General features: G+C 42.0%; 1 protein-coding gene across 1 annotated transcript; it reads left to right on the top strand.

Moving 5' to 3' along the window:
- Positions 1–25,244, top strand: YY1 (YY1 transcription factor). Its single transcript, XM_066188805.1, has 5 exons — positions 1–973; positions 9,961–10,123; positions 19,646–19,706; positions 22,194–22,352; positions 23,429–25,244. Exons 1-5 carry the CDS (start codon positions 277–279, stop codon positions 23,609–23,611), a joined length of 1,263 nt encoding a protein of 420 aa, XP_066044902.1. The 5' UTR covers positions 1–276; the 3' UTR covers positions 23,612–25,244.
- Positions 25,245–26,396: the final 1,152 nt, after the last annotated feature.

The following is a 26,396-nucleotide window of genomic DNA, read 5'->3' on the forward strand; positions in this document are numbered from 1 at the left end:
CCGGCGGCAGCGGCCTCCGGGGCTGGGGTCCGTCTCGGCGGCAGCGGCGGAAGTCTCGCGAGGGAGCGCGGCCGGGATTTGGCGGTGCTGCCTCCCTCCCTCCCTCCTCCCTCCCTGCCTGTCGCTGGCTGCGAGGCGCTGGTGTTTGTGTGGAAGGGGGAGGAGGAGGAGAAGGAGGGCAGGCGAAAGGAGCCCGAGCCCCACCATCCGCCGAGGGGAGCGGACCGGAGCCCCCTCGCCGCCCGCGGAGCTCTCTGTCCCCCCCCTCGCCCCGCCATGGCCTCGGGAGACACCCTGTACATCGCCACGGACGGCTCGGAGATGCCGGCCGAGATCGTGGAGCTGCACGAGATCGAGGTGGAGACCATCCCGGTGGAGACCATCGAGACCACCGTGGTGGGCGGCGAGGAGGACGAGGAAGAGGAGGAGGAGGACGAGTGCTGCGAGGAGTGCGGCCCGCACCACCCGCCCCATCACTACCACCACCACCAGCCCATGATCGCGCTGCAGCCGCTGGTGTCGGACGGGGACCCCAGCGGGGCGGGCGGCGGCGCGGCCGGCGGCGGCGGGGGGCAGCTCCACCTGCACCACCACCACCAGGAGGTGATCCTGGTGCAGACCCGCGAGGAGGTGGTGGGGGGAGACGACTCGGACGGACTGCGGGCCGACGACGGGTTCGAGGACCAGATCCTCATCCCGGTGCCGGCCCCCGCCGGGGAGGACGAGTACATCGAGCAGACCCTGGTCACTGTGGCCGCCGCTGGCAGCAAGAGCGGAGGCGGCGGCTCCTCCTCGGCCGGTGGAGGAGGCCGCGTTAAGAAGGGCGGCAGCGGCAAGAAGAGCAGCAAGAAGAGTTACCTGAGCGGGGGAGGCGGCGGCGGGGCCGAGGGCGGCGGCGGCAGGAAATGGGAGCAGAAGCAGGTGCAGATCAAGACCCTGGAGGGGGAGTTCTCGGTCACCATGTGGGCCTCGGGTAAGTGCACGCCGGACCCCTCCCTCCCTGGGCCGCGGGCCCCGCCGGCGGCCGCGCGGTGCGGCCGGGACAGTTTTGTTTTGAAGGGAGGCCATGTTTTGATGTGTGCGATGGGCGCCGCCATGTTCATCGCCAGGGCAAGTATGGCGGCTCCCCGAAAAGATGGCGGGGTCTGCGCTGCCGCCGCCGCTCCTGCCCGGCCGCGGCGGGGGGAAGGAGGCAAACATGGCGGCGGCCGCCAAGATGGCGGCGGCGGGGGGTGCGCGGGCGGGCGGGCGGCAGCGCCGCCGGCTCCCGGGCCAGGCCGCAATGGCGTAGTTTCTGCAGCAGGGGGAGGCGGGGTGCGGGGCGAACCTCCCCGCGCTCCCCCCGTCCCCGCCCCGCCGCCGCTCCCCGCGGGGCCCGCTCCGCGCCTGCCCCTCGCCCGCCCTCCCCTCCCCCGGCCGCCGCCGCCCTCTGTCCTCCTTCTCCCCCGTGTCCCGTCCCGCCGCCCTTCCCTGGCTCCCTGCCGGCCGTTCCGCTCCCTTCCCTCCCGCCCCGCGGCCGCGGCTGAGGCGTGTGCGCCGGGCCGTGACCGCGATGTGCGGGCGGAGACCCGCCCGCCCCGACCCCGCGGCTCCCCGGCCCGGGGACGGCGAACCCCGAAATACCGTGTCCGGCTCGCCCGGGGCCCGCTGCGGTGGCCGGGCGGGCGGTGGGTGGGGCCTCCCCGCCCGGAGCCCGCCGTGCCGGCGAGGGGAAGCCGCTCCTCGCCCCCGCGGGGCTGCCCGCGCCTCCCGCCGCCTCGGAGGGGGCGGCCGCAAACTACCGGCCCTTCGGAGGCCGGGGGGCGCCGGGGGTGACAGCCGGGAGGGGCGGCTCCGGCGCTGACCTCCGGCCCGGGGAGCCGCGGGGAGGAAAGGGGCAATTCCTGCCCGGCGCTCGGAAACCGTCGGGCTTTTCCTCGACTGGGTCTGAAGCTTTAAATAAGCTTTTTAGGTAGGCACAGGGAGCCCTTGTCGTGGGAGATTCTGTTTCTTGAGGATTTTTTTTTTAAATTTTTTTTTGGTGTGTGTGTGGGAGTGTCTTTTAAATGCAATAAAATCTTGTGAAGGTGTTTAGTATCTGGGTTTTGGAGTAAAGCTGATATACACCTGCCCTACCCACTTTTTTTTTTTTTTAAATTTTTTACAGAAATGTCTTGCTGGCAGCAATGCTCTGTAATCAGAGTCCTGTCCATAAGTTACGTAAATGTGAAAAAAAGAGGTCAAATAATGCAGTTCATGTAACATTTAAATTGTTGGGTGCTTTTTGAATAGTAAGTTGGTAATGTCTTGCATATTGTATTTTTTGTGCTCTTTCGAATTTTTTGGAAAGAGTCTAAGATAGAGACCCTTGAAGCTTTTGATGTAGTCGAAAATGTTTGCACTCTGTAATGTTTGCAAATGACCAGAAGTTGTTCGAAAGGGCAGTATAGAAGGGAAGGTGTGTTGGACGACTGAATTCTCCTGCCTGAAAAGATAGAAAACACAGTGGTATGGATTTTTATTCTCTTTTTAAATACAGGTGACTACTTTAGCAAGTTTCACAGTATCTGACGCTACTGGCATGTGAGTTGATAGCCCAGTGAATTTGATCAAAGTTCTTCTTGATGAAAAGTTTCCCAAATACTATTTAGTAGTATGATGTTCTGTGTGCTTCTGGATCGCTGTATGAAACTGAATAAATTCCCTTGCTAGTAGTTTTCCTAGACCTGACCATCCGAGAAAGATAAAAGATAATAGTAACTAATATAGTCTGCTGGCTTGTGTTAGCTGCTGGAGGTAGCTGAATGCAAGAGGCTGTATGACTCATGAGCTGGCAGGATACAGGACCTCGCTGAGATCAATTGACAATTTCTAGCATGCATTTGCACTTGGAAATTCTGAGTGCCTGATAGGATGCTTCCTTAGGACTGCATGCTGATTATTACTTGGCCCAAGTGAAGCATGTGTATAATCAATAAATTTGCTTCTCCTCTCACATACACAGCTTTTATATCGGGGCTAGCCTTATTGATTTTGGTGGTTTTCTTGTTTAGGAGCATGACCATGCAAGCTCAGTAGGAATGATACCCACTTATAATTTACTGAATATTGAATTGCATTGCTACATTTAACTCAATTATATCCATGATGCAGAAGAATAAAGAATACCTAGTCTGACTTGACTTGCCAAAAAATGCACAAAAAACCAAAATCAAATACCAAGGGGAAAAGTTTGACCTCCCCTCCCTTTGTGCATGCAGACACTTCCCCCCCGCCCCAGCTTCTAATAGCCTTGGTAATAACCTGCTCAGTTGAGTGTTGTGAAGTTTTACTGAGAATATTGGTCAGGCTCTAACACCTCATGTGCAGCTTATTTAATGTTACAGGAGGGGTCTGATGTGGTCAAACACTGGGTTTTGGGTTTTTTTTTTTTCCTTTTTTTTTCCCTGCAACTTCAGAGGCTGAGTAGTTGCCAGGGAAATTGAAAAAGAAGCAAAACTCGAGGCAGAGGGATATACACCCAAAGCCCAAAAACCCCCAACCTGAGTACCCCCCTCAAAAACTTGACTAAATCAACGCCAAGAAAACCCAGAATCACTGGCTTGCAAAAGGGTAGTTGTAAAGTTTCCACAAAGAATCAAACTACTTTATTTTGAAGAAATATAGTAGGTTTGAATCTGTATTTTGGCATAATTAAAGATTTGCTTGCACACTGGATTCAATTGACTGTCTTAAAAGCTAAATGAAAAGTTAATCAAAAGACAAGTGACAAATATGGCCATGCATCAAGATAAAACAATGAGCCCTATATTGCTGTTCATGGGATTTTGAATTGGGAAGAAGGACACTTTGCTCACCACAGTGTGGGAAGACAACATGAATTAATCCTTTGTTACTGTTTGCTGGTGCTACTATATTGGCTTGTATAGGGGTGGTACCTAATTTAACCAATCATAAATCTTTTTCCATAAATGAGTATAACATGTCTTGTAGCACCTCTTGGAATGTGTAGAAATAATCTCTGAAATATTGGGGACTACTTAATCATTGTGTTGTTATGTGGTTACTTAGAAATTGCAGTACTGTTGTTGGCAACAATTTAGACTCACCATAACTTCTCTTATCACCTTGGTGTCTATGGTGATATCAAACTTGTAACCCATGATTAAAGTGTTTAGTTTGAAGCAGGAGTGCCTTGTTCTAGTTCAGATCAGCTTTTCAGTTCTTCAGAATACAATTATTTGTCGTCTTTCATGTATTCATGAAAGTAAGAATTGAATGAAAGTGTATTTCTTTAAGGGGTGAAGAGGGTATATGGTGGATAGTTCAATCATATTCCTATAGTGAGTTTACTTTATATCAGATATGTATATCAGAAAATTGCATATAGTTAATGGGGCTCTCCAAGTGAGATACGCCAGTTTGTACTAGAGAAATTGTTCTTAACAAGTGGAATTTATTTGTATCTTTGCTGCATTCAGCTTGAATCATTGTCTTTAGTGAATTTTTCCAGGTTGGGCGCACAATAGTGAAGGGGGAGGGGAAGGATCGTGAGAAATCACTTTGTCAGATGGTGCTTGCAAAACTGATTCTTGCATGCAGGAACATTTGGGAAGGTGGTGCTTAAATGCTGGTTGCACCAAATGCTGGAAATTTCAAGCAATTGGGGCTTAAGTTTGAAGGTGAAAAAATGGATTTTCGTGTAACTACATCTCCTTTTAGGTAATGACTGTCAGGCTTTCAAATCTGAAATAGGTGTTGGCTTAAACTATTATTGTTGGCATAGCCTGCAAGCTAAGGGCTGAAGGAGCACAGCCAAACATTGCCCGCAGATGTTAAACTGCTCAAGTGTCCCATCCCTAGATGGGAACCACAAAGATACAGAAGTTACATGTATGGTTTGGGAATTATTTTTGATAATACAGGAAGCCTGTGCTGTGGACACCTATTTGGAAGCTTGGGGAGTTCATGTTGGGTTTCTAGAAGGTTCTTCAAAATTTCTTAAACTTTCAATGTCTCAAAAAATAGAAAGGTTTTCAATTTACTTCATCAGATTGCAGGGGTGAGAAAAATAACCATCTGCTGTCTGACCAGTTGTCTTCTGTAGTATAAATGATAGATGAGTCACTTAGTTCACTTGTGGGCCTGTGTCGAGGATGGCCAAAATGCTTTGTAATGACAGATAGGTAATGAGCTTCTTATAAAGTTTGTTATAGTGGAGGCAGAAAGTGATTCTTTGGTTTAAAATACTAAGGTGACAATCTATTTCTGACTCCAGTTAAGACAATGATATAGGCTTCTGCTCTAAGTATTGAATCTGCCCTGACATTTTTTCCAGTGATAAGGTAGACATCTCTGCATTTATTTTAAATGTATTTTCAGTTTTGAAAGTGAAATGCATGAATGTGGTTCACCATCTAAAATAACTCAGTTAATTTGCTTCTTAGCCCACCTTCAGACTACAATCCTCTAACTTTCTGTTGGATCCTTCCCTGGGGCACTCAGGTCACTCCTATGCTGACCACTCAGAAGGTCAGAGTGCTTCAGCACAGTCTCATAAATGCTGAAGTCAGATGATGACTACTGATATATGCACTGGTTTTGTCAGTTCATGTCTCAGTGATGTGAAATAAGAGATGGGTGACACAGGGAAAGAAGAACCTCTTCTCCATCTGTGTGCGAGGCACGTCAGAGGGAAAGTAACCTAGCAGCCGTTTAGGTTAAAAAATGACATACTGTGCAAAATGGAATTTTAGCATTCAGAAGTGTCTGCTAAATAACTGTATTATTTAACAAGCTAATTACAGTTCTTTGCTTTCAAACATGACCAATGAACTAATTTGCCTGAGGAGATTGCAATGTGGTAGCAATAACCAAGCTGTTACCACAGTGCCTTGGTAGTGCACAGCTGCCGAATACATCCTTTATCCTGTAATTGCTTTTCAGCTGTTCCTAAAAGCAAATGTGTTTAAGTGTGTGATCATATTTTAAGCTTAAATGTTGTTCATCCTTTTAGTGGCTAAGTAGAATGTCTTTTAATTTGGTGCCTTGAGGAGGAAGCTGTAGGATCAGGTGTCATTGCTTTGCTACCAGGTGTATCTCCTGAGCTCCCTTTTGCACCTTGTTTTGCTCAGATGAAAACTGATTGAGCAACAATGTGTTCTGCCTTCTCAGTAATAGAGGAGAAGGATGGCTCAGAGATTTGGCGATTTAGAAGTGGAATACAATATAATCAAGAATAACTGAGGAAAAAATAATGATAGAGCTTCTAGGGTTGAGAGTTAAGAGGGTCATTTTAGTAAGCTGGAGAGTTCCAGAGTTGTCAGCTGCTACTCATGAAATGCACAAAATAATGGGATTCTGGGGCGGGGGATGGATTTTTCAGTGTAACAGAGTGGGATGTAAGAGATGGAGAAAATGTGGTAATGGGAGCAAAATGTGATTAATGAAGTCTTGAGAAGCAGATTCTACCGTGTTTTGTTACTGATTTGTTGCATGGAGTTACTAGTTTTATCCCAGTTATCTTGCTTCTTCCTACTTCATTCAATACTTGGGCTTGGCTCTCTTAAAACTTCAGGTTGTTTCAGCAGTAATCAAGAGACACAATTGGCTAAACACTGAACTTTCACCGGTCTTAGTAGAAGAATGTTTGACATACTTGCTTTGAAGGGCCTAAGTAGATCCAGTTCAATATGTGTATTGCCCCTATTTAGGTGGCAGTGAGGGATGCAGCTGCAAGGATACTGAACATGAAGGTGTGTTGGGGTACATCCTAGAAAGGTGCACAGAGCAACCGAGTTTAGTCTGATGATCTACTTTAATATAAGTTGGCATAGAAGGATGTAGGGGAGGCCATTAAAATTGTGTTCCAAGTTCATTACAGAAAGCTGCGCTGCATGTATGAGAATAGTGCCTCAGCCGAATGCCTTATATTTGAGTCTGCTGTACTCTCAGGTGGTTTTAAGGGGCAAATCAGGTAGTAAATATAGTAGTTAATTTCCTGACGGGCCCCGTGGTTCTGTTCTCCGTATTTAACTTGCATGGGTGGCATCCAGAGGTGTCACGGTAATTTCAGGGTTGTGTCTGTGTTTTGCTTTGGATGCAGTATGTTTGACTCTGATGCTTCATGAGAGGAAAAGGGGGAAGTAATTTGCATGTAGTGGGCATCAGGACTTGCTTGAAGGCAAAAAAACAGCAAACAGTTAACTTGCCCGGTTTGCAGCGAGAATGGTCATTTCAGCCTGAGTGAAAGTTTGCTTGCACTTTACCCTCCAGACTTTGAGCTGCCTAGTCCAGGTTGGTCGGCCATCACAAATAAACTAAATTTGTGCGTAGAGGACATTGGTAAAGTTTTTCCATTTTGAAACTTCCTCCAAAAAAGCGTGTGTGGGGGGTTCTTTGTGTGTTTTCGTTTTGTTTTCTCAATGACCTGATAATGTCACAGGATGGTAACAATACTAAAGAGCTACTGAAGTCTGATGCCACTTTTTCAGAAATATTAGCCTAACCTTACACTTCAAGGTAACTGTTTTGTATTCTACTGATTTGCTTTGAATTCGTTTTTAGAAGTTTTGTGGTTTATTTTTTGTGTTTTATTGTAGTGTATTTTATTGTTTTGCTTATATTTGTTTTTAGAAGTGGAGGAACTGTAGAGATGCCGTTTTTTGTTATAGGAAAATGTGGTGGGTTTTAATTTTCATAGAACTGTTAATATACTAAACAAACTTTTCTCTTATGTTTTACTCTACCCAAGCTTTATGTTTATAGTTTTTTGTGTTTTTCTCCAGTAGTCTGTGGCATTAAATAGCTGTGCAATTGACTGCTGTTGGCAGGCTTTTGGGAAGTAAAGCCACCGAAGGCTGGCTTTCAGTTTGGTCCGCAAACAGCAAAAAAGCACTATAGAATGGCAAACCTTTACACGAGGGGAGGAAAGAAGATCTTTAAGAAAGTATGCAGAACTTCCCAGTTGACTCATGCATCTGATGTGAGGCAGGAAATGAAAACTTGTCTGTGTTACGAATGTCGTCAAACTGCACGTTCTGGGTGGCTGTTGAAATGGCCACGTGGAGGGCAGCTGATCTCATCCTAGTCTACAGCACAGAGCAGGTGTAACTTTTAGCTTTGCAGAAACTCAGTGCCATTCTGAGGTCCGGGTCTTTTCTCCCCTACATGATCTTTTTTCAAGCTTCTGTTAGAAAGAACAAATTGTTGTAGAACAAACTAGAGGCTTACTGACTTGAATTTGTAACTCCTTCAGCTGCTGTAAAATTTAACGTGTAATCCTCACTTAAGGTAAACTCAATTGCTTTTTGGAAGCACTGGTAGGGACTGAAAGGGTAGTGTGGTAGTGAGTGGACAACTAAAAAGGTCAGTGGTCAGTTTTGTAGTTTGAGTTTAATGCTGCAGATAGTATTTTCTTATTTACACTTCTGTCTTTGCAGCGTCGGAGTCTGTTTTCCTCTTTCACCATGGAATATACATGAACTGCTATTTGATCTGGTAGATCAGATTAAACCTCAGACTAGCAGTAACATTTCTGGAAATAGCTCGGTGGCAAACATTAAAAGCAGGCATTACAAATTGAATAGAAATTTGTGTGTGGTATATTTTATATTTCTTTTATTTGCTTGTCTTGTTCTCTCTTTCCTAGCCTGAGTTACTGAGTAATGACTAACGTTATTTCCCGTGTTTCTGTTTAGGGGAAAAATCCCCAAACATTGTTTTCTGCCTTGTGTTTTCCTATCTTTTTTTAATTGGTGAAAGACTATTTCTGTCCTATCACCTTGTGTTTCCACTCTTTTAACAATATCTGTAAAATAAAACTTCATGTTATTTTTGTATAATCTCTTGTGTATAAAACAATTTCCAGATTCTGCTCCCCATACACGTAGTAGGAGAAATACTGTCAAGTTCTATTACATTGAGCTGAGTAGTTACAGCCATATATACATCTGTTGTCCCAGGTGTATTTGGGGGTGGAAAACAGGGTAGCTGCTGTGTCTTCCTTTCTGCTGCTGTGAACACCACAGTGAGGAAGGTAGTTGGATGTTTCTGTTCGCTCTCATTTTTGTGTCTCTCAGTTTCTGTTATAAAATAGCAAGAGGAGATAGAGTGCACGGTACAATGTTTTCTGAGGTATGAATGTGAGTAGACAGAAACAGCAGGTCTTCCACCTGATTTCACCGCAGTCTTTGAGCACAAATTCATAGGAGGAGCTCTAGAGCAGAGAAAACAGTCTCTTAACTGGCTTGCAGATCTAAGCTTTGAATAATCCCAGTCTGCTGTTGACATAGTGGAGTGGGGAAGAGCTTAGGCTGCCCTTTGCCACAGAAGGAGGAAGGCCCCTTGGGAGAGAGATGCACAATTGAGTTACTCGCTTTCTTTGAGATCTGTGTGCAAGTGTTAGAAAAACTCACTTTTACAGGCAGGTGCTGAAGCCCATCAGCAGTTATTTTTAAATTTCTTGTCTCTGTGACGCTTCTGTTGGAGGTCAGGGAAGTCTGAAGACTCTGAAGTATAGATCAGTAGTCCTGGCATCATAGGGTAAGTGTCTGCTGCTCTTCAGATAGGCTTGCAAAGTTAGGGACTGCTGCTGAGTATCAGCATGGGTATAGTGAAGATTAGTTCTGAAGAGGTTAAGGGAATTAAATATTTAGGCATTGTTTCAGGAAAAGTACATTATCTTTCAAGTGCAGCCAACACTTGTAGAATTGTTCTACTAATTTCTGTATTTGTTTGTGTTTAAAGTAGATAGGCAATTTCTGCTTTTTTTCCCCTCACTCACTGTATTCTTTCTGTGTTCTTCAGGCTGTAACTGTACGGGTGTCTTTTTGCTCTTCACAATTAGCGTGGAAATCTGGAAGTGCAGTGTATTCTTTTAAATGTGCAGCAATAGTGAATTTGTACTGAGATATAGCCTAATAAGTTGTATGCTATTTTGATCTTTAATATGTATTGAATAACGTATTTTGTGTATTTCAGATGATAAAAAGGATATTGACCATGAAACAGTGGTGGAAGAGCAGATCATTGGAGAGAATTCTCCTCCAGATTACTCAGAGTACATGACAGGGAAGAAACTTCCTCCTGGTGGAATACCTGGCATTGACCTCTCAGACCCCAAGCAACTGGCTGAATTTGCTAGGTAAGTAGGAAGAATGGAACTTTAAAATTAGGTTCTTTTCACTGGTTTAATTATGAAACTGTTAGGTGAAATGGTATCTTTAGTATGGCTTATTATTCCATTTAATTGCCTTCTAAAACAAGGGACTTAACACAGCGTCAGCTACTCTGTTCTGAACTAAAATAACAGGATTTTATATTCAGCAGTGAATTCTTCTGTGTATTCCAGTCTTTAGTTCCGTTAGGTAAGACAGGAACTAAATACGTTGATGGACTGCATCGCTCTAGGTAGCCCTGCCTTGGCAGTGAACTAGACGGTCTCTAGAGGTCCCTTCCAAGCCCAACAACTCTGTGATTTTACATGACAGAATGTTTCTTTCATGTGAGTAGCCCTGAATTCCTGGGAACCAAAGGATCCGGTAAGTGAAATGCTGCCTTCAGGTTGCTGAGTGCAGAATAGCAAGGCTGCAGGATTTGGTTGGCAACACCACTTCCTGTTCTTTTTCACCTGCTCCTTAAGCTCAAGATCTTAAATCATGTGTCCTGCACTTTCAAGTGCCGCTGATAATTGCAGTTTCACAGTTGGTAACTACACTGCTTGGATTTTCTCTGGTGAGTCAGAATGGTCGCTCGTTTACATATCAATGGGCTGACCTGAGTGACAAGGTGACTTTTGCTTTCAGAAGGCGGCGGAGTGACTCTCGGCGGGGCGGGGCGGTGAAAGTGTCCGCGGGGCCCGGCCCGGGTGCTGGGGCACCCCGTGGCCGCCAGAGGGCAACCGCGAGGCCGCCGGAGGGGCCGCGCTGGGCCCGGCCCCTTCTTGTCCCCTTCTTGTCCCCTTCTTGTCCCCTTCTTGTCCCCTTCTTGTCCCCTTCCTCAGGGACAGCCTGAGTGCTGGGTCCCCAGGGGTCTGAGCACAGCTGATGGCTCTCTGCCTGCTGCTGCCGGATTTTCCCAAGCTGAAAGCAAAACATGGGTAAAGCTACATGCGTTTTCATTTTTTTAGCAGCTGGCTGTTCTTCAGGGCTCAGGTGCACAGTTCTGACATTCAGAGCAGGTGGACAGTCAGATGTTGTTATCCTTACTACCTAGTAGAGAGAGTGTGTACCTTTTCCCAGGTTGTTATTAAGTGGCAGGGACTGTTGATACAAGTTCTGGTCTGGCTTCTTGGTTAGCTGGATCTTGTGCATTTACTCCTGTTTCACCTTTTTGATCTTGCTGCTTTTTGCAAGTTCTGTCCTGTTACTCCATAGTGTGTTTCTGCTGGAGGAGTAACAGCACAGCCTCATCCCACAATTATTTTCACTAAAGCCATTGAACTGTGAGTTTTGAAGGCTCCTAGTAAAATAGTTCTGCAGGACTTGCTTCTTGCTTCAGGCTCTCTGATCTGGAAACATCTAAAAGCACATCACAAATAGCTGAAAACAGGGTTCTATCTGAAGTGATGGGCGGTTCTAGCTATTGATACTCTTGTGTTTTACTGTCATGTATCAAAGTTATTGTAATTTTCTCTGGGATCTGCTGGGGAGTTCATACAATTTTTTGTGAAAGGAAATGTTTCAGAGATACTTTCGAGTGTACATAGTGTTCCAATTCTAAACTGTTACTTACGTATTTCTACTCATCGTGTGTTTAGAATGGTGTTCTCCATTACTTTAAAACATGTTAAAACCTCTGGTTCTGTTAGACACTGAAGTACTGAATAGCTGTCTTTTGTTAGGAAGCAGAAATAGTTTCTTACATTATATTCTCCATGCAAATACTGATTTTTTTTACTTCAGATTGAGTTGAATACTTGAAATGGTTGTCAGGATTTGGGCTTCTTGAAATGACCAGGCTGCTTCTGTCAGTATTTCTGCATATTTCTGAATATTGTAAAATGTTTTAGTTATGTTTCTATTGAGAGAATAGTGACTGCTGACAGTATTTTAAAATTATTACTTTTCTATATTTATAGTAGAATGTTCTAGGAAGTTCCAGAGCTGGAATTAGTAGCGGGTTGTGGAAAGATTCAGTTCTATGTGTACAGCCTCTTTTTTTTTACAGCAGATAAAATCTAATCAGTTTCAGTTAGAAGATGAATTCGTGATGGTAGAGGAAGCACCTTGTGTGGATATCACCTTTAGTAATATCCCCAAGTTGCTCAAAACCTGGGAAAAACTGTTCTTATAGCTTAATTGTAGATACATGAGAATTTAATGCATTTTCTAAGAAAGGTTATTTGATTTCTTGGTCAGAATTGATGACTGTCAAACTTTTGCCTTACAGATGTGTGTTATGTCTTAAATTATTGTGTTTGATTATTCTTCTGAGACTGAAGAATATGGGTGTGTTAGAATTTGAACGTTTCTTGTTAAGGTCTTGTCCTCTTGCAGTAAAGTGTGTTGAAGGGACTCGTTAGCTAATAAGATGGATTCAAGTACTGATATCTGCAGGCTGCTGCTCGATTGTCTTGTTGACCTTGCTGTGTGCAGTATCCCTAGGAACTTTGCATGGCAAGCTGGAAGAAAAAAAATGGGTTTACATGCCTGGAATCGGCTTTGGAGGTTCAAGGAGTAGCTTCTCCTGCTGAAAGAATGTGTTTGTTTAGTATATAAAGTTCTCTGAAATTGTCAAACATTGCTCATTGCTTTACAGTTCAGAAGTTCAAAATTCTCAGTAGCTGTATTTTGAAAACTTCTTGCAGCGCATAAAGTTGAAATTTGCTTCTAAACTTAAGCAGCTTCACATGCTGTAAGGTTTTGAATTTCGAATTTGTATTTAGATTACTTGAAAAAAGAATTGTGACAGTACACAAATAAGGAAGTATGAACTGGTTAGTAAAATTGTATGCTAAGTGTATTGTGTGTAGTTGAAAGAAAGTTATGCAGAGTTGCTTTCTGGTTTTCATTAAAGTAGGAGGGAATCTCACTATACATTTGTAGAAATTACCTTCTTGAACCAGGCTAGATCTACTGTTTATAACAAATAGAACTTATTTTGATTACTTGGTAAATTGATTTGAAATACTGGGATTGATTATTAGGAACAAAGTTCTGAGGTTAGGCTTAACAGACAAAGCTTGAATTCTAGTGATAGTAGATTTTGAGCAGGGTTCTGGTATTCTGATCATGATCTAGTTAGTGGAAAGTAATGCAAGGACAAACCTGATGTTTGAAGTTCTTTGTAGCTCTGCAGCCCTTTAAAAAAATTACTCATAATTGTAGTCATTGAGCCTCTGCAGTGACCACCAGAGCTGAGAGCTCGGTGGCTCCTGCAGAGTGAGTGGTTGTGGTGTCTTGTGATACAGTCATCTTTCACTGCCTGGTTTGGAGCATATGTCATTGAGTCATGTAGCAGGAATCTGAATCCTTTAACTGGAACTCTGACAGTTTTTCCTGGAAAAGCTTTTATGCATTCTATGATTCCATTGAAAATATTGTGAATAAATAGGCTGTGTCAGAACATTGACATGTTCAGTAATGCATAGACAAATGACCATAAGTTACACCTGACTGGCAGTTTATCACTTTTTACAGATTACTTTATTCTGTTTTAGGAGTCTTGAATTTTCTCTGGCATGCTTTACAAATGCAATAAAAAAGAACAACATGGAATTCTCTTGGGCAGCCATATCAGAATGTGAAATGTTAATTGTGAATGATCTGCTCAGAAGGACAAAGCCTAATAAATTACCATCTTTTCATTTGTTATCTTTGACTGGGAAACTGGAAATCCCTTCAAGTGAAGTAAAATGCTTCATCCAAATCTAAATTGATGACAGCTCAGTAGTTAGCTGTGAAGAAATCATAGCTGCTTGGTAGTGAAAACTTAGGAAGGTAGCAGGGATATTTCTAGAACATGTATATGGCAAATTCCCTCAAAGCAAGCCACTGAAAAGGGTATCCTTGGTTGCTTCCTCCCTCCCTCTTGTCCTGCAAATTCATGACTGAACTGACTGAAAACAGCAGAACACAGACATTGGTAAAACAAAGAAAGAAAGAATATCCTGTAGCTGGGAAATTGGCACAGTAATGTGTCCTGGTGGTAAAAACTTTATTCTTTGTGGTTTTATTTTCTGCTGATCTTGGTATCTTTTCTGAAGGAGAGCCATTGTGAGGGCTGGCCTTCCTTTCTATCCACTTTCCAAACGTATAGAAAACAAAGGAGAGGAAACTGCATTAGAGTTTGAAATTGGACACCCTTCTTAGAAGTGACAAAGCTTTCTGGTCATCCAGATTTATGACTTAGGCCTCTTTATAAGGTGTATGCTTTTGTACTGGTTTTGTTCTTGTTACAGAGAAGCTTAAAGGGCAGTAAAATGACAATTGCTTTACCCGGTATTCTTCTATGGGAGGGGAGACCTGCTCTGTGCCACACTGCACAGGTCACTGTTGCCGTTTACACATATCATGTTCCTCATAACTGGAACAAACACAGTCATAATTTTTGCCAGGATTGTGGAGTGAAAGAACTTCTTATGGCAGTTTTATTCCCAACTGTGACTGAAGCAGGTAAGACACTGGCTGTTCTTGGGTTGCATGTAGATAGATTCCTAGGACACCTTGTGCCACTCCCCTTTCATCTTGTTTATCCAAAAGCCAGTCTAGCCAGTTCCAGGAGTTGTTCAGCATGAATAAACTCTTGCAGTAGCACAGGGCTGTGATGCTCAAGTTGGTTCTGCTCAGCAGGGCAGTGCAAGGAGAATGGCAGAATGAGGGGAACACACCAGCAGTGCCAGTAACGCTCCTGAACAGAGAGAATAATTTCTTCCACCTCTGAGTGTTCCTGGGGAGGCGGAGGGGGGGTGGCCATAAGCACAGGTGAATGTCATTGCTGGTCATCAGAGACCTCTATGATGTGTTAAAGGAGCTACCTGAGAGAGGGTAAGGCTATTAAGGTTAACTTTCTGTACAGAGGGATGAGAAAGGAGCTGAGAACACAGAACTCTTTAGCAGTGGCAAAAAAGGGGAGATTATGGAGCAGGGGGGAAATTCTGTACTGTTATTTGAATTATATTTCCTTTCTTCCCAGCTTTAACATCATTTCTGTGGCTGATTTTTACAATTGCATTGATTGACAAGTCTATAGGTTATGGAGTTTGTCAGGGATTTGGGGTGGGAGGGGATTAAGGTTCTCTTAGGGTGAAGTACTCTCAGTTCAGCTGTGTAGACAAAAGGAGGTAGGTAGATTTAGCTTCCAGATACCACACAATGACAATATTGCTTTCTTTATTTTGAGAAACTGAGTGGTTTAATACAAGTGATTTCCCTCAGTCTTCCTTTTGCATGGGTAAGGGAGCATGCTTAGACCACCAGGACACATTACTGTGCCAATTTCCCAGCTACAGGATATTCCTTCTTATTTCTTTGTTTTACCGATGTCTGTGTTCTGCTGTCTTCAGCCAGTTCAGTCATGAATTTGGAGGACAAGAGGGAGGGAGGGGGCAACCAGGGATATCCTTTTTAGTGACTTGCTTTGAGGAAATTTGCCATATACATGTTCTAGAAATACTCCCTCTCTAAAGCTGTTGCGTTGCACTCATTCCTGCTTCCTCTGCTGTCACCCATTCCCTCCCACCACTCCCCCAGTGGAAGTTAAGACGTGGCCTTTAATTGCAGTGTCCCAGTGACTTGATCCAAAAGGTACTCTTCCTGATTTTAACACTTAATTGATTTGCAGTTGTCTCTACTAGATGCAACTGCGTGTAAACTCACTGCAGAAATGAAAATTTTAGTCTTGCCGTGTAAATTGACTTTCTGCAAAGGCAACTGTTTCTGCAGTTCCATCCCAATATTAATGTGTGTATCTGTAGTTGTGTTAAATAGTGATGTTTGTTAGAGTTCTGTTTTTGATTAATGTTTCAGGCTAAGAAAACTTGGATGGAGCTGGTAGAGATGCTCTACTGGGTGGGAGCCAAAAGTCTAACCACCACCAGCAAGAGCTACCTGCACCTGTGTAATTAAGATGAACAGCACAGATTCTAGTCTGGCCTCCTTTTGCAGAAAGTTAATTTTAAAGTAAGACCAAAACCTTTTTTTCTAATGCATTGAATATGTAAGTCTTTAAATTCTTCTTTGAGGGATTGTCCATATGGCTTCTGCAGCTTTGTGAGCAAGATGACATTTTTTGACACAATGATCCTGTAGCTGTGCCTGGGGTGTTCATGCCCTCATGACTTTAATCCAGATGTACAAAGGGCCCAGCAGATTCCTCCTGCCAGTGGCTCTGAGATACAACCTGGACACCATTTGCCATCTCTTCTTTGGCATTTTCTGCTGCTGTTCTGTTGATAAGCCTGGTTGTCTATGGAAGCCTGTGCATAAGCACAGCCTTGTTCCACATTTTAGGCTTGAGTTGCTGTACTTCCATGAAAAATGAGAAGATGTATAATTGCTCATTTTTTAACTGAACTTTTTTGTCATTTGTGTCCAAATGTTCAAGTATACTACTGGGCTGATACTGCTTGATTTAGGAACAAAGCCTGAACATTAAAAAGTCCTGGATGGACATTCATAATCTATGCCTGATCAGACACTGAACTGAAAAATGTAAGGTGTATGTTGATGCTGCAGCCTGTGCCATGTCTGACCATCCAGTTCACCTGCAGTTGGTTCCTCAAGGTCCCTTACTGCACTGGCCCAGGGCATTTTCCTTTTCTACCTCAACAGCCTGTTAGAGATGACACTGTTGTAACATTTCTTTCTCAAAGAGTGACTTAATACCAGAGGTAAGATACAAGAGTCAGGAAGAGGATTTAACACAAAGCTGAAAATGCAGGCAACTGACCACCAAAGCTATTTGTCACATCTCTTGTTAGCAATTCTCTTGGTCTGGTCACTCCCTTTACAGGTGGCCAGTTACGACATTGGAACAATAGTGGTTTTACTCATTCTGATCATGTCAGGGACACAGATCTCAGACCTAGGAATTTTTTTTTGCTTCATTTTTTTGGGGGCTGGGGGGATGACTCAGCCAACATTTAACAGGTTGATTGAATTAGAAGGAGGTGTTTTTGGCACCAGCTTTGTCTCCTAAGGATGTTTGTTCTCCAATGGAATTAAACCATGACACTCTGTTCTCTCGTGTCCCATCTTGTAAGATCATTCTTCTGTGACAACTTTAACAATTACAGATGCTCATTTCTGTCCCTTTTCCTGTTTTTTAAAATCACAGAGATACAACAAAGAGAATCCCATGCTAAAGGTAATTGAAAGCTTTCTGTAGGGGTACTGTAAAGACAGCTTTTGTGTGTGTGTGTTTTCCTACAGCCTCAGTACCTGTAGTACTAATGAGTCTGGAACCTCACTGGAGAGTGCAGTCAGTTAATCCAGTCACTTGTTTGGAGCCAGGTATTTTAATACTTTACTCAAAGAGGCTATGTAAATTAAAAACAGCACAACCATTCTGTATCCAACTGGATTATATAAATTAAGTCTAATCTATAAGGTCAACTGAGTTGGTTTGTAGTCTTGAAAAAAATAGCTACAGTGAAAATTAAGATAATGAGGACATTGCTGTACAGGATAAGATGTCATTTGCCGTGCTCAGAATGTTTCTGCCCTTAAGTTTATGAAATCTTAGTTCTGCTGCTGGTTGTGTGGTGCACAAGAGGAGCTTACTCAACTGCTCAAACACCTTACACCCATTCTCAAGTCACTGTTAATATCTGTAAATGTATTTGTAACCCTGCAGAAGACTATAGTGTTCTTCAGGTTAGCTCTGTACCTACTAAGTGTAGTCTGAAGATGCTGAGGCAAGCAAGAGTTTCCCAAATCCCCACTCAGAGAAAAGAAGAAAAGCAACCTCTAAATCCTTGGGATTTAGTGTTGTCTGTGAAGTGGGCTGTCAAGTGCTTTGGTCTGTAGATGGTCACTTGAACTGTGCTACATCTGCACTACAGAAAGGACTCAGAGTGCGGGACCAGTGATAGCTGAGAGCTGTAGGAGACTTGTCCATCACACATGACTCCACTGGCAGTTGTAAGAGATTTTCCTGGGTCTTCAGGACTTCAGAGGGAGTTTTTCCACTGCTCTTGCCTTAATTTACCATCTTCTCTCAGCAGTCCATGTGAAGAAAACAGGCGAAAGCAGATTTCAACCATAGGAGTGTGACAGTACCAAAGAAGTCTGGACTCTTTGCAAAAACCAAATGCTTTTGTGGTCAGAATGGAGGCATTTTAGTTTATTTTCCCTACAGCTCTTGGGAAGTTTTCGAGTGTTTTAAGAGTTGCTGTTTAGCCATTCTCGTGAAAATTGATAAAAAGGGATGTAAAAAAGTACACATATGCATTGCTTGGAAGTCTCTTCCCCCAACCTTGTTCTTTTATATCAGTTTCCAGAAACAGAACTCATGCGGATTGAAACTGTCATGGATAGCAACAGACACTTTTCTTTCTTAACATTAAGAAGAGTGATTCTGATAATTCAATTATTTTGTTAATTTCAAGCTACTCGTTCCCTTTGAGACTAGGGTGCTAGGTGTGGATTAACTTAGAGGTATCATACCTAGCCACCTTGGCACACAGAGCTGTTGTGTGCTGTATTGCCAGGAAAAGCAGCTCAGTAACCCACATGAACAGACTAGCTCTGCTTCCACAGCAAGGTTTGGGAATGTGCAAAGTCTCACTGCTTACCTAAGGGAGTCTCAGCTGTATAAGGGTCCGTTTATTTACACCCACCTACCTCTGTAATTAGATGGAGATAAACCTTTTCCTTTTAATTTTTTGAAAACAGCACCACAGGTTTGAGAAATAACAACAGCTGAAAATACAGTGCACTTCCCCAGAATCACATCTGGCTCTTCTGACTTTCTGACAGGTGGTTGTTATAACACTGTTCTAAGATTGTTTTGTTCAGAGAGTCTTACTGTACATAAAATAGATCTAACACATACAAGCAGTAGTTTGCGGTAGTAGCAGTGGAGATCAGTGGCACCCATAAAATAAGGGTGAAGATCCTTGTCAGTGACCAGGAGTAAATTGGTCATTGCTTGTCAATTGCCAAGAGTGGAATCTGTGTGCACAATAGCTTAAAGTAAGAATTTCTCGTTGAAATGGATGTCTATGTTGTCTCTGTAGATTCCACAACTTGCCTGATTCTGCTTTCCCTGCTTCTGTAGTTTTCTTTAGAACTCTTGTGTGATGAAAATACTGCAGATGGGTTGAACCTCTACTCCTTCTTGTCCTCCTGCACGGATGGAGAGGAAATGAAGCTAAATAGGCCACATGGGTACTGGCACAACAAAAATGGAGTTCCTCAAACAAAACCTAATTACAATTAGCATATGTCAGGAAAGAAAAGTCTCAATTTCCACATATTCAGAGGATTAAGAAGATAGTATTAAATGTCGTCTTCTATATTTGAGAGGTCCTTCTGGAAAAGCAGAGTATTCTAAATTATACTGTTAATATTTTTACAAAGGTTTTGAAAATGTTTGAAGTGAGTACCACTGACACATGTAATACTGGGGATAAAATGTGCTCATTATGTAGGCACTTAGGGGAGAAGAACTGTCTACTAATGTGTTTCTACTAATATTTTGTTGTATTTTTTTTATCTTTAAGAATGAAACCAAGAAAAATTAAAGAAGATGATGCTCCACGAACGATAGCTTGTCCTCACAAAGTAAGTGAAGTGCTCAGCGTCTAAGTAGATAGTAATTTGTAGATCAGAATTTTGTATTGATGTTTTCTCTTGAGAATGAATAACTAAAATATCTTACTGTTAATAGAGTACACTCAGTTAAATGTATTTTAGTTGTCATTCTCTAGAGTCTTCCTTTAAAACCTTTCACTGAATAATATATTATTCCCATTCCTTGTCTTAAGGTTAGTGCATCCCTAATCTTCTGGTAACCATGATGCACAGTCCCTAACATGCTGGTTTTACTGTTGTGATTTCCCGACACCCAAGAATACATACTTGAAAGAATGTTCTGAAAGCTGTTCAAAGTACGTTCCTAAGATCTATATATCCTCTGCTTGGAAACTATTACAGATTTGGAGTCTAGATCAGGAATCAGCAATTTATGGTGCAGATGCCAAAGTCAGCCTTATTGGAAGACTCTGAATTACGTTCCACAGAGCTGGAAAGTGCATCATCATGAAAGAGAGAGGCAGGCATCTTGGAGATACGATTCTGATCCACTGGTAGCAAGGAAGCTTCTGTCTTGAATAAATGTTGCCAGTCACCTAGATTGGTAGCCTGTGGCTTTTACTGCATTATCCGGCTTTTCTAGTGCTTCTTTTAGCTGACTTAGTCTGTAACAAAAAAAAGACAAAAACAATCTTGCTGACTTCTGGTCTAGATAAGTGTGAGCCTAAGCAAATAATCAGGGCAGATTAGAGAGCATGAATAGAAGGCTACTTTCTGACAGCCATGGTGTAAGGAATTTTCTGAATTCCTCTTTGTGCTTATATTGATTTCCAATTCTCCACATTCTAAAAGTGTATTTTTTTTTTGTGATACAGTATGCAGTGATGCAGGAACAGTTACTTTTTACTGTACCAAGGAATGTTACCTCCATTTCTTTGATTTACTTTTTCATAGCCTCAACTTCATCTAAATGGGGGGGGGGGAAGAATGTTCTATCCTTCCATTTTCTGTCTTGTAGTGTTTGTGGGCTTTATGCATTTATGAATTCAGTTTAACAAAAGAAAAATATTATAGCTGTACCTGCTGTTCTCAGAGGCAAGAAGGAACTTTGAAATAAATGCAAAAAAAAAGTTGATGGTCTGTTTACTTTGGCACTGCTTTGCCCCACCCAGTTCTGCTATGTGCCACCAATGGTAGCACAATACTTCAAAAGTAGCCAAAGAGGTTCTAGTGCCTGAAGAGAGAACTCCTGAAAGTGACATTTCACCCTTTTTGTAAGAAACAAAGCTTATTTAAATGTATTTGTTTAGGGGGAAAAATGAAGTCTGCAGAATTTAAGATTAGCAGTTTAATGGTCCTTTAGGTGCTGTTGTTGAATTTCATGCCACATAACACAGTGTTGTTGGCAGACTAGTTTTATGTAAGTTTAAACAGCATCACTTGTAGTACAAATAGGATTTATGATTATTAATAGGGTTTTATGAGGGGTTTTGAACCTTAAGGAAGGCATTTATAAAACATATGATAGATATCCACTGATTGTCACTAAGAAGTGAAAAAAATGTAGAAAGATTAGGTAAATAGAGCCCCAGGTCACTGCTGGCTTAAGCATACTTTGGAATCAAAAGTGGTATTCTGTCAATGCAGGGTTGACCCCTGGGTTAAGACTTTTGATGCTGTACATGAGTTAATTTATCTTCTCCTTTTGGATTGAGTTGAGACTAGCTCAGGCTAGTAGTCCATCTTACTCCGCTGCCCAGTATAAACTTTGTAGGTTTAAACTGCAGCAGCAGTGGCAGTCTGTCTCGAGGTGGTAGTGATCATTCTGCTGCTGCCAGGTGGGACAAGGTAGTTCCTGTAAGTTGTTTTGTGCTGGAAACCTTCTCACTCCATTTTGTTGTCAGAAATGAGGAGGACAGAGAAGGAAGAGGACAGGATGCTGGGGGATGGTTTACATACCAGTAGTGCCCACTAGGCAATAATCTGAATATTAGAGACTATATAATACATTGTAGTACTGTAGTTCTCGGAATGTAGCACCTTGAAGAGTATACCATAGGTATCCATGAACTCTCCTTCTGTCTTTTGGGTTTTTTTGGTTGGATTTTTGTTTTGTGTTTGTTTTTTCCTCTAAAACTTGTTAAGTGCTTTTGTTTGGTGTATTCATTTGCTTCTGTCAGAGCTACATCTTCTCCATGAGACTGTCCCATTATTCATTTGACTACACATGGTTCATCATACTGAGTGAGGAAAGGGTTTGGGTTTTTTTTTGTTTGGGATTGGGTTTAGGGTTGATTTTTGTTTTGTTGTTGTTTTTTTTTTTGTCAGCTTTTCAAATTATTAGTTTTCTTGTATTGCTTTTTTAAAAATAAATGTAAGGGATGTTCTTTTCAGGGCCAACTCTTTAAGAAAGTATTCAGCATATAAAAGCATTTTAAATGCTTGTACTGTAGCAGATAAAACCTTCTTTATGAGAACTAGCTTATCTACTAATTGAGTTTCACTGTTCTTTCTAAGGGCTGCACAAAGATGTTCAGGGACAACTCTGCCATGAGGAAGCATCTGCACACTCACGGCCCTCGAGTACACGTGTGTGCAGAGTGTGGCAAGGCCTTTGTGGAGAGCTCGAAACTAAAGCGGCATCAGCTAGTTCACACCGGAGAGAAACCCTTTCAGGTACTGCTAACCTGCAGGCACCAGTGCCACCACTGAGTCTGGGAACACTGGGGACTGCAGCTGTAACCTGCCCTACACAGGACTTGGGCGTACCAGGGCTTTTCTAAAATCAGACGAGGCACCTGAAAAACGGGGAGTCCCCTTAAGTTAATTACTTACATGGACCTCTCTTAGAAATCAGCGAATTGGATGGACATGGGAGATATCAAAATATGATGCAAAGTTGCCCTCTTTAAAAATGAAGCCTGCAGTTACTAGAGAAGTAAGAAAGTGTCCCTTTCTCCTCAGCATCTTTTGAGCTTAGCGCTTGTGGACAGCTGAGACTTGGGGCTGTTTCCTCAGATACCTCAGGGTACTAATTTTCGGTATTAAGGGGTTATTAATCAGTTTTCAATAAAATGATGGTGTCACTGAATCTCTTTCCATTTATATGGAGTCACATGGGTTTCTGCCACCAGAGGTCCACTGCCCTTTTCATATGATACTCCCTATAAATCTTGAAAATTATTCTTAGTCTTGAGCATATGTGTTGCCCAGAACACAAGATCTGCGGGGTTATTTGTTGTTGATTATTTTCTAAAATAAATTATTTCAGAAACTCGATTTGCAGTCCTCAGGCATTCTCTTGGATGCATACACTAAACATTCTGTGTAGTAAATATAAGTATTTAACACTAAATGTGCTGTCCTTCATATATCAAGCCCATCTTAAAAGTAAAGTGGGTAAAATGAGAAAATCTGTGCAAATCATCACTCAAAGGGGGAAGTTCTGATGTGAAATCCTGTTTCTGTTTTGTCATACAGTGTAGGTACATGCAGAGAAGCTGTTTTTGGTGAAAGTGGAGATCATTTATTTCCCTCTTTGAAAAGAGATACACTGTTGTATATATACTATATATAGAAGTATTGCAGTTTTTAGTGCAGTTCACAGGGGATCCCCACACATTCACCCATAACAATCTTCAGCCTCTGGCTTCACGTTTGTGCAGTCTAGTGACTTATAGAAGACTTTTTTCCAGATCAGTGATGGAGATGAGGTCCACTAGCTAACAGAGTGTATCTTTTCCTCCTCACAGTGTACGTTTGAAGGATGTGGAAAGCGTTTTTCACTGGACTTCAATTTACGCACACACGTGCGAATTCACACTGGCGACAGGCCCTACGTTTGCCCGTTTGACGGCTGCAATAAGAAGTTTGCGCAATCAACCAACCTGAAATCTCACATCTTAACACACGCTAAGGCCAAAAACAACCAGTGAAGGTTGAGGAGAACGTTCTTGAACTCAAAAGCATCTTACAGGAAAATCAGTTGGAAAGAAATACGCCTCCCCTTTGTATATTGTTTCTAGGAAAGAATTTTAAAAAAAGAACCCTACAAACCTAAAGGACATGTTTTGATAAGTAGCGAATAAAAAGCAAAAAAAAAAGCAACCACACAGAAAACTTTAAGGTGACATTGCTAAGATGCTCCACCTTGATCTGTAACCCCGTTTCAAGAACACGGTGTTTTGTAAAGTGTGGCCCCAACCGGACGGGTCAGCTCATGAACTTGGATCAGAAGAGACAATTCTTTATACAACAGTGCTAAAATTGGACTTCTTTTCACATTCTTATAAATATGAAGCTCACCTGTTGCTTACAATTTTTTTTAATTTTGTATTTTCCAAGTGTGCATATTGTACACTTTTTGGGGATATGCGTAGTAATGCTATGTGTGATTTTCTGGAGGTTGATAACTTGCTTGCGGTAGACTTTCTTTAAAAGAATGGGCAGTTACATGCATACTTCAAAAGTATTTTCCTGTAAAGAAAAAAAAAGTTATATAGGTTTTGTTTGCTATCTTAATTTTGGTTGTATTCTTTGATGTTAACACATTTTGTATAATTGTATCGTATAGCTGTAATGAAATCATGTAGTATCAAATATTAGATGTGATTTAATAGTGTTAATCAATTTAAACCCATTTTAGTCACTTTTTTTGGAGAAATACTGCCAGATGCTGATGTTCAGTGTAATTTCTTTGCCTGTTCAGTTACGGAAAGTGGTGCTCAGTTGTAGAATGTATTGTACAGGCACTGACCGTATTAACACCTGATAATATGTACATCCCCCATGTATTAGAAAGGACAACAATAAAACAGTGGTCCTAAAGAAAGAATCTGGCAGAAAATTATCTGTAAGCGCAGTCAATTTTCTTTTGTTGTCCAGAGCAGTTCTAGTTCCTCTTGACCTCCCAGAAACTGGAAGCTAAATAAACTCAAGTTTCCTTTACTTGGCATTCAATTACAGTGATTTGTGATGCAGTTAAGTTAATGCCACATCAGGTGGTATATCTAAACAGAATTGGTGACTGTAATTCTGGTTTTGAGTGACCTACAATTCCATTAACTGGAACGCTGGATTTGGAGACTTGGCAGTGTAGTGGGGAGTGTTCTGTGTGCCTGGACAGCAACTAGGTAAAACAGTACAGGAAATAACTAAATGGAAACCTTTGTTTAGTCAAGGTAAGAAATGTTGGCGGTTTAAATGCAGTAACAATAGAAAGTGGAGGAATGGTGTAGGGTTTGGGTAATCATACCAGGAGAAAAAAAAGCTGTTTCTTCTTTTGGCTAACTTGTTTGAGTGTAATGATAAAAATTCTTGGAACCTTAGTGGACACCTTATGTTTAAAAACAAGAATTTGGAGTTCTGAGAGAACTAGATGGAGTTGAGTTTTTATGGTCTTACTAAGAGTGGTTACTTCTCATTTGTTAAAGTGTTCAAAGAAAACTTAGCAGATACTATAATAAAATGTGACAGAGTAATAAACAGAAGAAAATGCAGAGAAATGCATACGTTATTTTTTAGAGGCATGTAACATACTTTAATGCAGTAAAAAGTGTTGTTAATCTTTTTCTGAATTCTGTTCTTAAAAGGTTCATCCAAGTTTTCATTGCTAATACTGTAAAACTTAATTTTGAGTCCAGTGTTGGTGGTAGTGGCAAAAACATGGGTAATAAAGAAACTGCACTTAAGACCAAGGGAATTTTCATCCATACATAAGTTAATCTGAACACTGCAACTCTAGTCTGAGGTTATTAGGGGTAGAAAGGAAGTTGGGACATTTAATTGTAAAGTATGCGTTAGAATTTTGGCAGTATTTTTTCTTTTATATATAAGCAGTTTTTGAACAGGACAGTATACTGGAACTTGTATAGTTATAGTTAAATTAAATTCTGTATACAGTTAAATTAGTGTCTATTCTTTTTGGAAGGAAATAAAATTAATTCAGTCTAGTTCTAATTGACCTTATATTTTTTCTTAAGCAGTATCTGTGATGTTGTTAGGCTTACACAGAAATTTGCTTTCCTGTGTCATAAAGTCATTTGTTGAATTGCAAGGTGTCAGTATTTCATCCTTGAATATACATTAGGGACTGAACTATGTTACCTTGAACATACATTTGAGACTATGCTATGTTAAATATTGATTTGAGGACCAACTGGGAACTGTAACTGTTATTGCCTCTGGTTATTTTGCATCTGATTACAGAAAGACATTTCCATCTAGGCCTCAAATCGGTAGCACTCAATATACTCCTGAGTGTAAGTAGCAACACTCGGTATCTTGAAAGGTCTTGCTTTGTAAGTACTTAAATTCATATTGGGTATGAATAAATACTAGCATTGAGCAGCTGCTGTAACTTGTTTAAGCTTTTAAAGTATAATTGGCACACCTTGCTCTTAAAACATCCTGCTTAATTGATTCCAGAGTTTTCCTCAAGGTTTTTCAGTGAAGAAGTTACAGGATTTGAGAATAGCAACAGAGTTGACTTTGAAACCACCATTCCTAGTGTGCTGTTGAGTTCCTGCATTACACCACCAATTTGTGAGCAAGTTCAGGTAAGGGGAGAGGAGCATCTGAGGGGTGGTAGAAATGTGGGTTTAAAACTGGCAAAAAATTTCCGTGCTTGCTCATTACACATGTTCTACTGCTCATTTGATTGTACATATCCCTCGTTTGGTTCTGCTGCTGTCAAAATGAAAGGAGGCAAACTCGGGCCAA

The sequence above is a fragment of the Chamaea fasciata genome, unplaced genomic scaffold (genome assembly GCF_029207755.1).
Source record: "Chamaea fasciata isolate MVZ Bird 193981 ecotype frontalis unplaced genomic scaffold, bChaFas1.0.hap1 SCAF_7, whole genome shotgun sequence".
Taxonomy (NCBI): Eukaryota; Metazoa; Chordata; class Aves; order Passeriformes; family Sylviidae; genus Chamaea; species Chamaea fasciata.